The 14779-nt window shown below is 44.0% G+C and overlaps 1 protein-coding gene across 6 annotated transcripts in view; it reads left to right on the top strand.

The window, feature by feature from the left end:
* Nucleotides 1-14779, top strand: part of Slc18a1 (solute carrier family 18 member A1) — a 43674-nt gene that overhangs the window by 13469 nt on the left and 15426 nt on the right. The window contains exons 1-8 of one of the 6 annotated variants that reach the window (XM_023714643.1): nucleotides 2263-2524; nucleotides 4633-4839; nucleotides 6258-6621; nucleotides 7219-7277; nucleotides 11032-11115; nucleotides 11929-12021; nucleotides 13066-13155; nucleotides 13375-13418. In XM_023714643.1, the coding sequence (XP_023570411.1) occupies nucleotides 4716-4839; nucleotides 6258-6621; nucleotides 7219-7277; nucleotides 11032-11115; nucleotides 11929-12021; nucleotides 13066-13155; nucleotides 13375-13418 (858 nt within the window). In that variant the 5' untranslated portion in view covers nucleotides 2263-2524; nucleotides 4633-4715. Of the gene's footprint in view, nucleotides 1-2262; nucleotides 2525-4632; nucleotides 4920-6257; nucleotides 6622-7218; nucleotides 7278-11031; nucleotides 11116-11928; nucleotides 12022-13065; nucleotides 13156-13374; nucleotides 13419-14779 lie in introns of those variants that run through there. The other 5 variants (XM_004630623.2, XM_023714645.1, XM_023714644.1 and 2 more) reach the window with 5 other exon arrangements.

Genomic DNA, 14779 nt, shown 5'->3' with positions numbered 1-14779 from the left:
CCTGGCCCCTCTATAATAATTTTTAATACCTTCCTCAAAAGGTATGATTCTTACATCTCTTTTAGAATTGTCTAGGGGCTCTTGGACAATCTTTGTATTGTTCCTTGTGTTTCTTCTCAATCTTACTGAGTAACTGCTCTTGTAGGTTCACTTTGTCTTCAGTCATGATATCCTTTCTTCCAATTCATCTTCCTAGCACTGAGGCTTTTAGTGAAGTTTTCTATTTAACTGATTGAGGTTTTCAGGCTGTTTCTTTTTGAGAACTTTCGTCTCTTTACAGCACTGGTCTGTCCCATCTTGCACCATCTTCTTTAATTTGTTCTGTTGCTTGTTTACATCTTCTCTTAGCTTGTTGATCATTTTAGTAATTGATTCATTTAGCTGCTTGCTGGTCTCTTCTTCTGTTTTACCACTTGCTGCATGCATTTGAAAAGTTTCCTCTCAGATTTGATCCACCTCAGCAGCCATGGGCTCAGTGTTAGGGGAGTTATAAATTTTTGGAAGTACCTGGTTGTCTTGTTTTCTCATGATTCTTGTTTTTGTGTTAAAGTTTGCAGACCAGTTGCTGTGGGAGACTCTCCTAGGAGTGTAGACATCTCCTTAGGAAGTGATTTTTTCTCCTCTACTGTGGCTCAGCATGAAGGCACCCATTCAAGCTGTTTAAGATACAGTACTGAGTGCATTGCTGGCACTGCATGTGCAGAGAGAGCTGCTAGCGGTAACATCGACATCCGAAAAGCCAGGCACACACCAAGACAAGATTTAAAACTTGTTTTAAATGTTCTCTACCCTTCAAGTAGCTACAGAAGATAAAGGAATACTAGTAATATAGGATAGATGAGGAAATAGGAGGAAAGACAAGAAAACATGAAGAGGAAGGGAAGAAAGAAAATATGGCTTTAATGACAAATTTATATACCAAGAAAGGATGGAGTGAAGAGAGTGCAGGAGGTTTTGTGAGGGGAAGAAAAGAAAACAGGGATAGGAATATAAGTGCACAGCGAGAGAAGATGTGGGAAGATTGGCTCCAGTTAGTAAGTGCACAGGAACGTGATGTTAGAAGATCTAAATATCAACCTTTAGAGGAAGAGAATTTGCTAAAACAAGGTCAGACTCTACAGAAACAAAAGCAATAACTAATCTAAACTTAATATACATGTTGCAATGTACTGCTACAGGTAATTTTTCTGTATTTCTAAATGCCAATATTTAAGCGTTTTGCCTGGCTAGTAGCTCATTTAGTTAGTTAGTTTGTTTATTTATTTATTTTGCAATACCAGGGATAGAACTCAGGCCCTTGGGTTTACCCAGCAGGCACTTATGCCACTGAACTATCTTCCTAGCCCATGCAGCTCCTTAGTTTCCTGTGGTACCCTACCACCTTTCAAATATCCCGATGACTCTTAATATCAGAATAATGCAGACCCATACTATTATGGCTTACATCCCTCAAAAGCTCCTTGGGTTCACAGTTGGGGCTTTTCAGAAGTAGTTGGATCTAGATGTGGGAATATGAATTAAGGGTGTACGATAACTACGTGGGCTTAGCACAGTTCTGGGTGTGGATGGTGAAGGCCCCACCCGGATGTGAGTGGCACCAGTCAACGGGTTAATAGCCTTGGATGGAAAATGAGGGGAGTGATGGAAGGCCGGCTTCGCTGCCTCCTGCCTGCTCTGCCATCGACTGTTTCTCCTCTGTGATGCCCCTCTGCCATGCTGCCCTGCCTGGGGCCAGCCTACCATGGACTAACACCTCTATGAACTGTAAGGCAAAATAAAGCTTTCCTCCCTCAACTTGTGGGTGTCGGACATTTTGCCTCAGTGATGAAGAAACTAAGACACATCCTGTCTCTCAGGATTCCAGACTGAGCTGTCCTCTGTCACATAGCCATTCACGCTATGATCCACACAAGAAAGATTTACTGGAAGCCATTTTGTCCCAGGTACTGAACTGGTATTGGGATGCGAGGGCTGTGCCCTTAACAGCCCACACAGATCGGATTGCGAGATCGAATTGTTTATGGCTTGAGAACATCAAGCCCACTTCGATGTATCTTATTTTTTGCTCTGTACAAGTTCTGAGATTTGTGTCTTTCCGGGAAGCAATGAGAGTATGAGGAGCCTATGACTAAGTAGCAAATGACAGGAACTGCACCCTGGCTCGATCTTGTCTTATGCTCTGTATTCAGAGCCAGGCAAGAGTTAAAGAGTTTGATAACAGATAAGCGCCCAAGCAAAGCAGGGCAGTCCGGTGCCTCTGTAGGTAGCCAGAGCTCTCCCCTCCCTGTGCGCTGCCCAGCCCTGCCTACCTGCCTCTGACGCAGGCAGCCAAGGGTCTGAGCGAAACTTGTTGGAGCCTCCAATTAGATCTGTGTGGACAAAGGGCACGGGCACATGCACACAGCATCCTCAGATAAGGAGTGGCAATAAATCCTTCAGCACATCCACATTCGGAGAACAGAGAGCAGAGTCCCTGCTGCCTGGTGAGTGTTGCTGGGTGCCTCGCACCAAGATGGGCTTCAAGGTAAGACCTTATTCTCTCTCTTTTTGGACAAATTTAATACTTCCTTGTCATTTTTGTTGCTTATTAGAAGAATTTGACTATCAATTTTACTACTGATTTGTTGGAAATTTCCTTTCCTTTCGTTCTTGTTGTTTTGGGGTCTCTCCTTACAGTGCAGTGTTGTTCTGCATAATATCCTGTCATTTTCATTGTTTTTCTTCTTTCAATCCTTCTGTATTTTAAGTAAATTTGTGTTTGAAAATCCTTTAGGTAGAGAAGTGAAGGATCTTAAATAATTGCATGTAGTATTTGGTAAAAGCTTATTTTGGGATTTGGTTCGCTTGGGACCTTGGCCAACTGAACTGCTGTTTGAAGAATGGGCTTCCGCTCCTGGCCTCGGAACTGAGTAGGTCAGCTCTCGCGTTATATCCAGTGTTTGAGGCTGATGCTGAACTCCAGAGAAATCATTTAAAATTATCTTCTGCTTTATCATGACATTTGTTCATTATAGAATACTCTATTTAGAAATAATAAAAATGAAAAAGAAGATAATTGAAATCATTGGTTATAAACAGACAATATTTGAATATTAAAAATGGACCTATACATTTATTTTTACTTAAGTGAATTCCAGCTATAAATAGAATTTAATCTCTCTCTCTCTCTCTCTCTCTCTCTCTCTCTCTCTCCCTTGCTCGCTCCCTCCCTCCTTCTCTCACTTAACATTGTATTTAGGGTATTTCCTAAGTCATTATGATTGCTTGAAAACATGACTTTAAAATATTCCATTTTTCAATAATAAAAATTCAGTTATTGATAATTTTGATGATTAATCTTTGGCTGTATCACTGGTAGTTTCTTTAGGATAGGTAAATTGGAGTTGATAAATCAAAAGCAAACATGCACTAAAAAAATTAAAATAGTAAATGTAAAGAAGATGAAATTTTTAGGACTTGATACACTTCATGACAGTGACCAATTTTAATAATTTATTTTTTCCCAATTTTAATAATTTAAATGATTGGTACTGCTGATAATACAACAGAAGCCACACAAATGAAAATGAACTCTTTACCAAACTATGATTACTTGAAGCGTGACAAGGTGCTGGACGGAATGCTAGTGAATGATGGGAAACCCTAGATGGGCCACTAACCATGCAAGGCTTCATCTTCACAGGGTAACACATCTTTCTGAGCAGGGGCTTGCAGCTTAAACAAAGGAATAGGCGCACGGCTAAGATTCTACAACAAAGGAAAATGGTGGAGTGGAACTATTCAAGTTGAGAAGCTTGGGATTTCACCCTATTTGACACCCGTTTTCTGACCCTAGACAGATCTCCTCAGCTCTTGAGGCTCTGACTGTGGAACTGAGACATGCAAATGCTGGTCCAGCCCAGTGATTTTCCACGAGCATTGGAAATAAATGACTCTGGGCTGCGCGAGACATATGCGGTGGTACATGGGATCTGGACAGAATAGTTTTGTATAGCACATAAAATTATTTTTAGAACATCTTTTAAAATTTATTTTCAAAAGAGAAAAAGTAAAACATAATTTCAAAACATGATAATAGGAGGGTAACAATGGTTAATACATTGCATATTGTTATCTTCAGCTCAGTTACTCAGAGTACAAGGAATAGGCAGTTAACTGTCCAAACAATATTAGCACAAATCTTTCATTTCAATGAACTAAGAGAAATTAATAGCATAATAATCTTAACATATATATATATATATATATATATATATGAATTACTTTTCTAAAACAGTATTTTAAATAAATGAACTTACAGGAAAGAAAGGAAGTAATAGTCCTAAATAATCAATGACGTAACAATGACCCAAGTTTATGACCAATCAATGACCTAAGCAATGACCTAAATAACCAGGATGAGTGGAAATGTCTGACGTTTAAGAGACACAGGGCCCGGTGCTCTGTGCTGCCTGTTAAATATGCTAGGTACAGTTCCAGATATGAACTGTTGGTATGTACTACTTGCCTGGAAGGCCTCCTGGGCATTGGTGGAATTATAATTAAGAGGGAGAAGTGAATGGAGTCAAGGCACAGGAGTTTTTTCAGCACCATCCTACCCACCATAACCTGCCCCACTTTTCGTTTGAACAGTGAGCATCCCTTGCTGGGCAGACCTGCTCTCCACCCCTGGAAAGGTGCCAGCCTTCAACTGGGAGCACCTTCCCGGCCTTGCCATGCTACGGGTCCTCCTGGATGCTCCCCGGCGGCTGCTGAAGGAAGGGAGAGAGTCCCGGCAGCTGGTGCTGGTGGTGGTGTTTGTAGCTCTGCTCCTGGACAACATGCTGCTTACCGTGGTGGGTAAGTTAAGACCTCTTCGTACTGAGGGTTCTTTGGCTTTGGGCCCTGGCAGGCAGCGCACACCCTGCTCAATTGCAGCAGTGAGTAAACTACTTCAAAATGTTTCTGAATGGAGGTCTCTGGGGGTCAAGGAGACCTGCAGGCAATGAGTTCAAATCCTCCAGCCATTGCTACCGAGTGCAGGGGCTCAAGGAGCAGGTGGTTCAGAGAGCATCTGGCTGTGAAAGAGGAGACTAGGCGGCTAGAATGACCTCACTTTTCTTCCTCCTCATTCCGTCTTCCCAGGTGCTGGGCTCCAGTGGCCTCTGAGACAGTAGGAAGCGTTTGCCTTCCAAACCAAGCCCCACCTCTCCCACACTCCTGTTCATTCTGCTTGATGCTCTTTTAATCTATACATGTTATTGTCAGGATATAAATGGTTATTAAAATGTTGCCCCTTGTGAGTATCATGTATGTCTTAAAGTAAGAATCTTCCCAACCAAGCATCTGGGTACACGCCTGCAATCCCAGCATTTGGGCGGCTGAGGCAGGAGGACCACTGCAGGGCCAAAGCCACCCTGGGCTACAGTGTGTCCAAGGCGAGCCTAAATTGCATAGTAAAACCCAGTCTCAAGCAGACAAAAAATGAAACAACCAAAAAACAAAAAACAAAGAACTTTTCCTGAGACAAATAGTCAATAAAATACAGTCAGTGCTTATTATTCATGGTTCTGTAGTTAGAGCTATGTTCTATTACATTGTTGCAAACACTGAATTAGGTAATGCTGAATCATTACTGTAAGCAAAAACACATGCAATGCCCCACTCGCCACATAGATTAACTTCTAAAAACAATGTATCCTGCTTGTTTGCATTTTCTCTACCCGCCCCCAAAATATGTTTGGAAGTGTTGAATGCCACACCCAAGGCCACCTGCTCACAGGAGCTGGAGCTGGGATTTGAGCCTTGGAGAACCACGGCAGAGCAGCGGCCTCTCACACCACACTGGCTCCCAAGCCTCTTCCAGTTCTCTGATCACTGCTGTGTGAGAGCAGAGGTGGGGGAGCAGCACCTACCTTCCTGTACCTCAGCCAGAATGCATGCAGTGGGTGCCTCAATTTTCAGGCACTCTCCACCTCTCTGCAAGAACACAGGATAGCTCAGCAAGTATTGATTTTAGGCTAGAAATCACCTTAGTGAGTAGTGAGTTAGTCAGTACAGAATCCATGAATCCATGAGATCCACTGTCTGATAGCTGGAATTCAGGTCCTTTTGTGAATAGGATGGTATGGGCAGGTACAGTTTTGAGTGGGTAGATGATGGCACTGGGACACCTTCCTTTGGCATAAAATGAATCCCCGTAGCAATGTTCCTGAATCTAGTAATGGTGAGAAGATTACCTTCCTGAGCCTTCACCACAGATCTTCATTGACTTTCAGTGCCCATTGTGCCCACCTTCCTGTACGCCACAGAGTTCAAAGAAAGCAACTCTTCTCTGCACCGCGGCCACCTTCCGAGTTCCCCACAAGCTCCCACTGCTCCTGCCTTCACTGCCATCTTCTCCTTTTTTGACAACACCACCGTAGTCGTGGAAGAAGGTGTTTCCAGGGGAACAGCCTGGCCCAATGGCTCTTCCAGCACCATCCCCCCGCCGGCTACCGAAGCCAGCTCAGCACATAAAAACAACTGCTTGCAGGGCACAGAGTTCTTGGAGGAGGAGAACATTCGGGTTGGAGTGCTGTTTGCTTCGAAGGCTTTGATGCAACTTCTGGTCAACCCATTTGTGGGCCCTCTCACCAACAGGTATTTGGGGGAGCATAGTACTCCACAGGCTCAGGTAGTAATAGCTGTGTGCTGAGGTTTCATGTAGGTGGCTAGACGGGAAAAAGAGGGAACACCCTGGTCCAAGGGGAATCAGCTATTTGGAAAGCTGGTTTCCCGAAAGAGTGATGTACTGGCTAAGTGCTGTGGGCTGCTTGTTTGCTTAGTGATATAATGAATACTAAATATCCAGAAGAGAACCGTGAGCAGCAGCTCACAGCCAATGTCTCCTCAGTGCTCTGGAACAGGGCTTGCATGGGAAAAGCAGGGGAATCGAAGCAGTCTGAAGAGCCGGGGCCCTACTGTTTGGGTCTGGAATTGTCCCGGTGTTTTAGGCGATGTACCCCAGATAAGGTATCTTTTTTGGAAAAGAGGATTTGGCCTTAGTCTACGGGATGAGTTTCATATTTGTTTTATTTACTTGTGCTCATTAACACGTTGTATTCCATCCACACACTTGCATGCCTAGGCAGGTTTTACCATGTACTGAAATTAATTGCATTTCTGTTCCCAGTTACATTGAAAATATATATGTATATGACAGCCTGCTGGAATTGAATCTTGTTCAATCCCTTTTAGGGTCGGATATCATATTCCCATGTTTGCTGGCTTTGTTATCATGTTCCTCTCCACCATTAGTAAGTAATTTGCTTCCCTTCACTGCCTTTCACTGAGTGCCTTTGATTTTATCATGCAGGATAGAGAACAGGCCCAGTTCAGCCCAGAGTATAATTAGGCATCTGAGTAAGTGGACTCGAGCATAGATTTGAATGCTTTGTAATTTTTGGACTAGAAACTAGAATAGTCGTGGCAACTAAAGATAGTTGAAACGTGTATATTCTGTAGAAGAACAGGTACTTCATTTGTGTCAGTGAAAACTATGAAAGCAGTTTAAATGCATGAGCTACAGTGTGTGTGTGTGTGTGTGTGTGTGGTGTGTGCCACTATCAGTAACCCCCTGTGTAAGTTTAGTACAATCATCCACTCCATGTTTGGGACGGTATCATAGCATCCTGCTTTGCCTTGGTAAAGGACAACTAAGAGAGTACAGTGAGATTTGGACAATAGTGACTGAAAAAATTCAAAAAGCGTAGTGCTTTCCAGTTAAGGGCATTAAAGGTTATAGCTTAGCAAAGTAAATTTGCTAAAGGAACAAGAAAGCAAAAGGGCAAATACTCTTTCCTGTATTAGCTAAATGTTCTTAATAAAATGGGGATGGAATAGAAATAGTAAGAAAAGGACCACTGGTACTGAAATGGAAAGTAAATGAAAGTGCAAGGGGAATCCACCTTCACCCTAATGTGATGTTGCAGCAACAAGCAGAAACCCCTAAACGACCCCCAGGATTTGGAGGCAGATTTCTTTAACATGGGACGGGCACTGACAAGGCGTCAGTTGGCCCTCAACATGTCAGGCTCAGGGAGCGAGGGCTTTAGGTTCTGCAGAGGGGAGGTACAGAGGTAGAATAACTACTATCTTGGATTGGTTCTTTTTTTTTTTTTTTTCCTGGAACTAGGGATTGAACTCAGGCCCTTGCGCTTGCCAGGGAAGCGCTTATTCCACTGAGCCATCTCCCAGGCCCTTTGGATTGGTTCTTACAATGTGTGTCAGTGAGCAGTTGTTTCTAGGAGACAGGAACTGTAACAGGAACTAGCATCTCAGCAGGAAGCTGCCGTATCCTGGCTGGGGACCATTTTGTGTTACAGCATAAGGGAAGGCAAACTGTGGATCCGCCAGTGACTCCTGCAGACTCTGCTGACTTCCTGCCTTCCAAACATGTAACTGATTCTTTTTATTTCTGTTAGCTTTCTGTTGATTATCTACTTCCTGTACAACTCCTCTGCCATTTCTCTTGCCTCCCAGCATAGGATTTGATTCCTAGTGACAAGAGCATGTTACAATCAGGGCTAGGAATTAAAAATTAATGAGATCATCAAGCAAGTCTATTTTTTTTTTTAATTTTAAAGAAATCTTGGGAGCTTGCTGGTTAGCTCAGTAGTTTAAGTGCCTGCTGGAGCAAACCTAGTCAGGTGCAGGAGGCCTCTGTTCAATCTCCAGCTCCACATGCCTCACCTGAGCCAGCTTAAAATTTTATTTATTTATTTATTTATTTATTTATTTATTTATTTATTTGGAACAGGGTCTTGCTCTGCAGCTCAGACTCATTGTGATCCTCCTGTTTCAGCCTCCCCAGTGCTAGGATTATAGATATGTGCTGCTATCCTTGGTTTAGGTGGCCAGCAAGGTGCGCCCGTGGTTTGGGGCCAGCAAGGCATGAGGTACTGGGGATTGAACTCAGGTCCTTATGCTTGCCAGACAGAAGCTAAGATTGCTGAGCTATCTCCCCAACCCCACAGATCTTAAAAATCATTCCACAAAACTTTATGCAGCTCATGTAGCATGTTGCTTAAAGAAAGAAAAGACATGGTTACAGGGCTCCAGAAGTATATGGTGACTAGGGAAAAATACCATGCAAAATAATACCATGCACTGTATTAGTGGGGCCCAAACTCATTAGCCTTATGTCCTCGTCTCATTCTCTGCCAGGAACTCATTTTTTTTTTTTTAACCTTTCTACAAAGCTTTATTCCTGAGGGGCTCAGTCCTTCTTGGCAGCTGCCTTCCTCATGGCGGCCAGCACGTTGCTCAGCTCCTCACGCTTCCTCTTGGTGCGGATGTGCATCCCCACCCTTTTCTCAATGAACTTGAGTGCACATTTGTCCTTGGAGACCTTGAGCAGCGCGCTGTGCCGCTCATAGGGGGCAAAGCCGCACACCTCCTGGATCATGGCCTGCATGAACTTGGTGCGTTTGGTGAGGCATCTGCAGTGGCAGCTGTCCCTCTGTTTGCTCACATTCTTAGTCACTTTGTGGCCCTTGTTGAGGCCCACAGCCATGGGATAGTGGAGGGCCATGGCTACTCTTCCTTGGTGGTTGCTCAAGAACTCATATTTTAAAGGCTTTTCTCATCTACTAAGCAGTATGTGATAAATCACAAATTTTGTTTCCGTAAGATCACCTGTGTTGCTGTACTGATTTAGCACAATTCTATCTCATGCAAAGTGTATTTAGCAGTTGGAACATCCCTCTGTAACATCATTTAGTGTCTAAAAAGTACAAAAGAAAGGTTATTGATGCCCACTACAGCTGTCAAAAGTCCCTATCTTGATACCATGCTTAATGTAATTGGGAGCTAAATAGTGGCCGGGGTTGGCAGCACAAAGGAAAAAGGACACTGCTTTGATCTTTCTAGAGTGACCAGCCTTCCTGTCTTGCCCATCCTCTGGGGGCTTCACAGAATAAGAGACATGCAACTTTATGGCTAAGAAAATCTGGGCACACTAAGACAGGTTGGCCACTCTGTTCTCAAAGGACAGAAGAGTGGTAGACTGTGGATGGATTGGAAATCTGTGAAATGGCATTGGAAGGCCTGTGAAGGGTACTGAAGGCCAGGAAGGGAGAGACCAGGAATGTGCTTACTTGGAAGACAATAAGTGCTGAATGTGATTGTGTCAGGAAGCCAGACACAGCTTTAATGAATGACCCAAAGGATTATAATTCTTCCAATTCAGAAGGGTTTAATTCAGGAGGGATTCTTCTCTCTTTTGGAAATGTTGTTCTGCAATTGAGGCCAAGGCATGTCTGAGCCTACCAACCCGACTGCCAACACTCTGTAATTTAGTTTTTCTAAGTTAAACTAAATTCCTGTTCGATTCTCATTTTCATGTGTGTCAGTCTCCAATAGGCTGAATGTCTTGAGAGGTATGACCTGGATGTTCTCTCTGTCTCTGTCTCAGTCTCTGTCTCTGTTTCGCTCAGAGTCTAGCAAAGCCATGCATTCAGTATTATTAATTTGACTTGATCAAAAGATCTTCCAGCATGAAGTAAAGGGAAGGACCTGATCACATGACAGAGTCTTTTCTACTTAGTGCCTGTGGTTCCTGATGTGCACACATGTTCTCATAGTCCTCTGGGTAATTTGTGTGGCCCATAACAGAAAAGGACAAATTTGTATCTTTCAGAAGTCCTAGGGTCTAAGTTGGTTCCTACTAACTCCAAGCCCAGGCATTGGGCTTCATGGACATCTGATTCCAGTAGATAGGATGTCAGGTTTTCACCAAGATACACGGAGAGCTGGCCTTCTGTCCACTGTGCAGCGGCTTGGCTTATATGCATGTGGTTTCCCAGTCTTCTTCCTGATTAAAAATCAGTTCTGGTTGAAGGCTTGGGAAGATTAGAAAGATAACTCAAGAACAGATAGTAAAACAGCCATGCTCTATTAAAAGATACACATAAATGAGTCATCTCAGCTGTGTCATGGTGTGTCATCTGGCGGCTGGGCAATCTTAGGCAGCTTGGTGACCGAAGCCTTCTTGGTGTTCTCTGTGCACAGTGTTTGCTTTTTCTGGCACCTATTCCCTGCTGTTTGTGGCCCGAACCCTCCAAGGCATTGGATCTTCATTTTCCTCGGTTGCAGGTAGGACTGCCAGACCTTTTTTGTGACCTCTTGCTGCCTCAAGCATTGTCATATTCACATGAAGAGATGAAGGAAAATATCATTGTTCTAGGTAGAAATTATAATTTGGGAACAAGTTAAGTGTAGGTTTGCTAGCAGGGCCTATAGATCCCTAAGCCTGTGATAACTTCCTGTGATAATTAATATTCACCTGCAGCTAGCACGGGTCAGAACAAGTCCATGTAAAGCCATGAAGTAGCTCAAGCCTTTATTCAGTGCCATTTTGCACTTTTTTCTGTTAGCCTCTTGTTTCATGAAAGGCACTATATTAATATTGTCAGAAATACCAGTATAGCTTGCAAAGTATTGCTAAATCCTTGACAATGTTTCAAGGACTCTTGTGAGGCTGCTCTGCCATTTTCCAATAGTAAATATCCAGAAACCACAGCTTCCAGGTACTTCCAGGTCATGCCCCTTCCCTGGTGCTGGGCATGTTCATGCTTCTCCTTGGGCACCACGTTGAATACGATAGTCTGTATTCACTGGCGTTCCTTTCCTTGGTTCATAATCAGACAATGGTATTCTATATTACCCTTCCCAGAAGCCTTTGCACTTCCAAACTTGTTAATTATCAGGGCAGTGAGTAGTGTGAGGATTTGGGGGACCAGCGGGGAGCAGTATTTGCAATATACTGTGGACTAAGTTTTGTGAGCTAACACTTAAGCTGTGACTCCTAGATTCTTACTCAAGATATAGTAGAGCAAGGACAAAAGACACTGTGGGGACACACAGAAACCTCTCATAGACCAACATCCTCTGTCATTCTCAATGCAGGTCTTGGAATGCTGGCTAGTGTCTACACTGATGACTACGAGAGAGGAAAAGTCATGGGAATTGCTCTGGGTGGCCTGGCTTTGGGAGTGCTGGGTAAGGCAGTGCAAGAGCCAGGGTAAAGGCAGACTTTCCTCACTCAGAAGCCACGCTCTGAACAAGAAGGTTACACTTCTCCTTGAAGTTCACTTATGTCGCTCAGTTGACTAGATCTGACCCGCCTCGTCTTTCTGTGGAGCATTTCCTTCACGTCAAAGACACTGCTAGCACAGAGGGCATGCAGGAGCTCCAGACATATGGAGTCCTGCCTACTGGGAGCTTCCAAGCTCACTGAGATGGCACCTAAAATCTTTCCTAGATTGGGGCTACCTTCTACCACCATGGGAAAGAGAGGAAACAAAGTTCTGTTCCTGTTAGTATCCACCCACCTAACACTCAACTTTAAAATTTGGTGCATCCCAGGTTCCCTCATCCCAGTCAGTTTCAAGGGGACAGATCCATTATGTGCTCTGCAACTGCTTCAAGGCCAGCTCACCTGTTCTTGGTTGGATCTTGACGCCAGTCTCCATCTGATCCCTTTCACATTCATGGTGCTGCCAGAGGAATTTTCCTGAGCTCAGAGTTGATGGTGTTTCTCTTCAGCTAAAAAGAACTAGTGTTTCTCCCTAGGCCAGAAAGTCCAGTAGACACCTCATCCAGATATCTGGAGGTATTGGCTCAGTGGTCTCAACTACCCCACCTCTATTTCTCTCCTCCCAAGTACTCATATTCTAAGGACACTGATTTTCTTCTCCAGTGGCACCATTTTTTTCTGATACCTCTGTGTCTTCCTTACATGCTTCCTGCTTTTGCATGTGGCAAAGCCCATAAGGCCACCTAGACTCTGGCCCAAACCCCTGGGCTTTTGCAGCACTTGGTGCACACACCTTTTACCACCTCCTAATTATTTGTCCCCAACCCCCTAAGTGCATTTTTTTCACTACAAGAATAAGGTCCAAGTCCTCATCCCTGAGCCCCCCAAGCCCCCAATGGAGCTTAGCGCTTAGTAGGTCCTCAATAAATCCTCACCTTGTAATGTAGATGAGTCTCACTGGCTGGGATGGGGCTCTCCTCTGTCTATGCACTGCTTTGCCTTTCTAGTGGGAGCTCCCTTCGGAAGTGTGATGTATGAGTTTGTTGGAAAGTCTGCCCCCTTTCTCATCCTGGCTTTCCTGGCACTACTGGATGGAGGTAAGTCAGGAAGGGGGTCCTGGGCATCTGGGTCCAGGTCAGATTGGTAATGGTAGTCTGAGTCTTTACTACTGATAGGTGGTGGGGATGTGTCTTGGTGGAGCGGGGACTGCCCCATCCTAGATAAGAAGATGCTAGCTGGTAGCACTGTGGCTGTTATTGAAACCCCTGCCTGACCAAGAACAAGCCAAACTCTTCCTCTGTTCTCTTCTTTCTTAGCACTCCAGCTCTGCATCCTGCAGCCTTCCAAGATCTCTCCTGAGGTGAGTGGACACCAGTTTCACCACTAAGAGATGCACAGAATGGCTGCTGGGACCCAGGCATGCCTGTTACACTGTTGGGTAAAATGGGAAAGAGAATAGTCAGATTCCAGATAGTGTTCCACTTAGGTTTCCGCCTAGGGTTGCATTGAAGATAGCCTGGGCAGAGGCAAGAGAGCCTGACAAAGATGGAAAGCCAAAGAAGCCTTATTTTTGGGGAAGACTGTCAGAGGCTTCCAGACAAGCTTTCCGTACACAAGGCCTTCTGTCAGTCATCCCCAACGGAGGATCACTGTGTCACAGATAGTGAATACCAGAGTTGTATTAGTCTGATTCCATGCCAAAGATGGGAGTGTGAGATCAATATCAAATCATAGTGTGATGAATTGCTCAGCAGGCAGCAGAGGAAGAGTGCAGGGAATATGGAAAAGTTCAAGCTAAAGACCTTGGCTTTGCGTCTTAAGGGTGATCAAGGTGTTCCAGAAGTAATTATAATAATATGCCCAATAGTACGCCATCTGTGCTTTGTCTTCCATGTTTCAGTCTCGATCTGCAGTCACAGAAGTTGAAGGTAAAGTGACAAGCCTCTGAGATAACTTGACACTGTGACAGATTTTGATGGTGGCAGTGCCGACGCAGGGCTATTTCCTGAATGTAATGGCAGTAGAGTTATCAAATTCAGGAAATGTAACACTGATGTAATATCCAAAGTTCCTACTCTGATGTTTTGATTATCCTAATAAAGTTCTTTCAGCAGTCTTTTTTTTTTTTTTTTTTTTTTTAAGGCATCAGCATAGGCTTTGGTCTATGACTATGTGGACATACTTTCGTGTGTCCCATCTTTTAGTCTCCTTTTAAAGAAAGGTCCTCTGCCTTTCTTTATCTTTCATGACATTGATTTTTTTGAAGCACATGGTTATGTGAAAGACTCTCCCTCCATCTGGCCAGCCTGATGCTTCCTCAGGATCAGCTCAAGGCCATACGCTTCCTGTCGTCCTATCATCTAAGAAATACTGTGTCCCCCTAGAGCTGCAGGCACACCATTCCCACCCACCTCACAGTGGTGATCATTCTGATTACTGGGCCAAGATGTTGTTGATCTCGCCATTGTAGTTATTCTTTTTCACTTTGGAACTGACAAATAGTCTGTGGGTAAGCGGATGCCATATCAATATCCTGTGTCCTCCAAGCTGCACCCACCCCAGCTTCATTGTACGTCAGTGATCCTTGCCGGAGCCACAGCTTCTGTAATATTTGATAAATACTGGGATTTCTATTTTACCAATCGCTCTACATCATCAGTTGCGCCATTCCTTTTTCTATCTTGATGCATAATAAGTGTATATTTATACATGATATATACA

Source organism: Octodon degus, unplaced genomic scaffold (genome assembly GCF_000260255.1).
Source record: "Octodon degus isolate 3935 unplaced genomic scaffold, OctDeg1.0 scaffold00036, whole genome shotgun sequence".
Classification (NCBI taxonomy): Eukaryota; Metazoa; Chordata; class Mammalia; order Rodentia; family Octodontidae; genus Octodon; species Octodon degus.
Note: the sequence above shows the minus strand (reverse complement) of the source record. Positions and strands in the feature narration are given on the sequence as shown.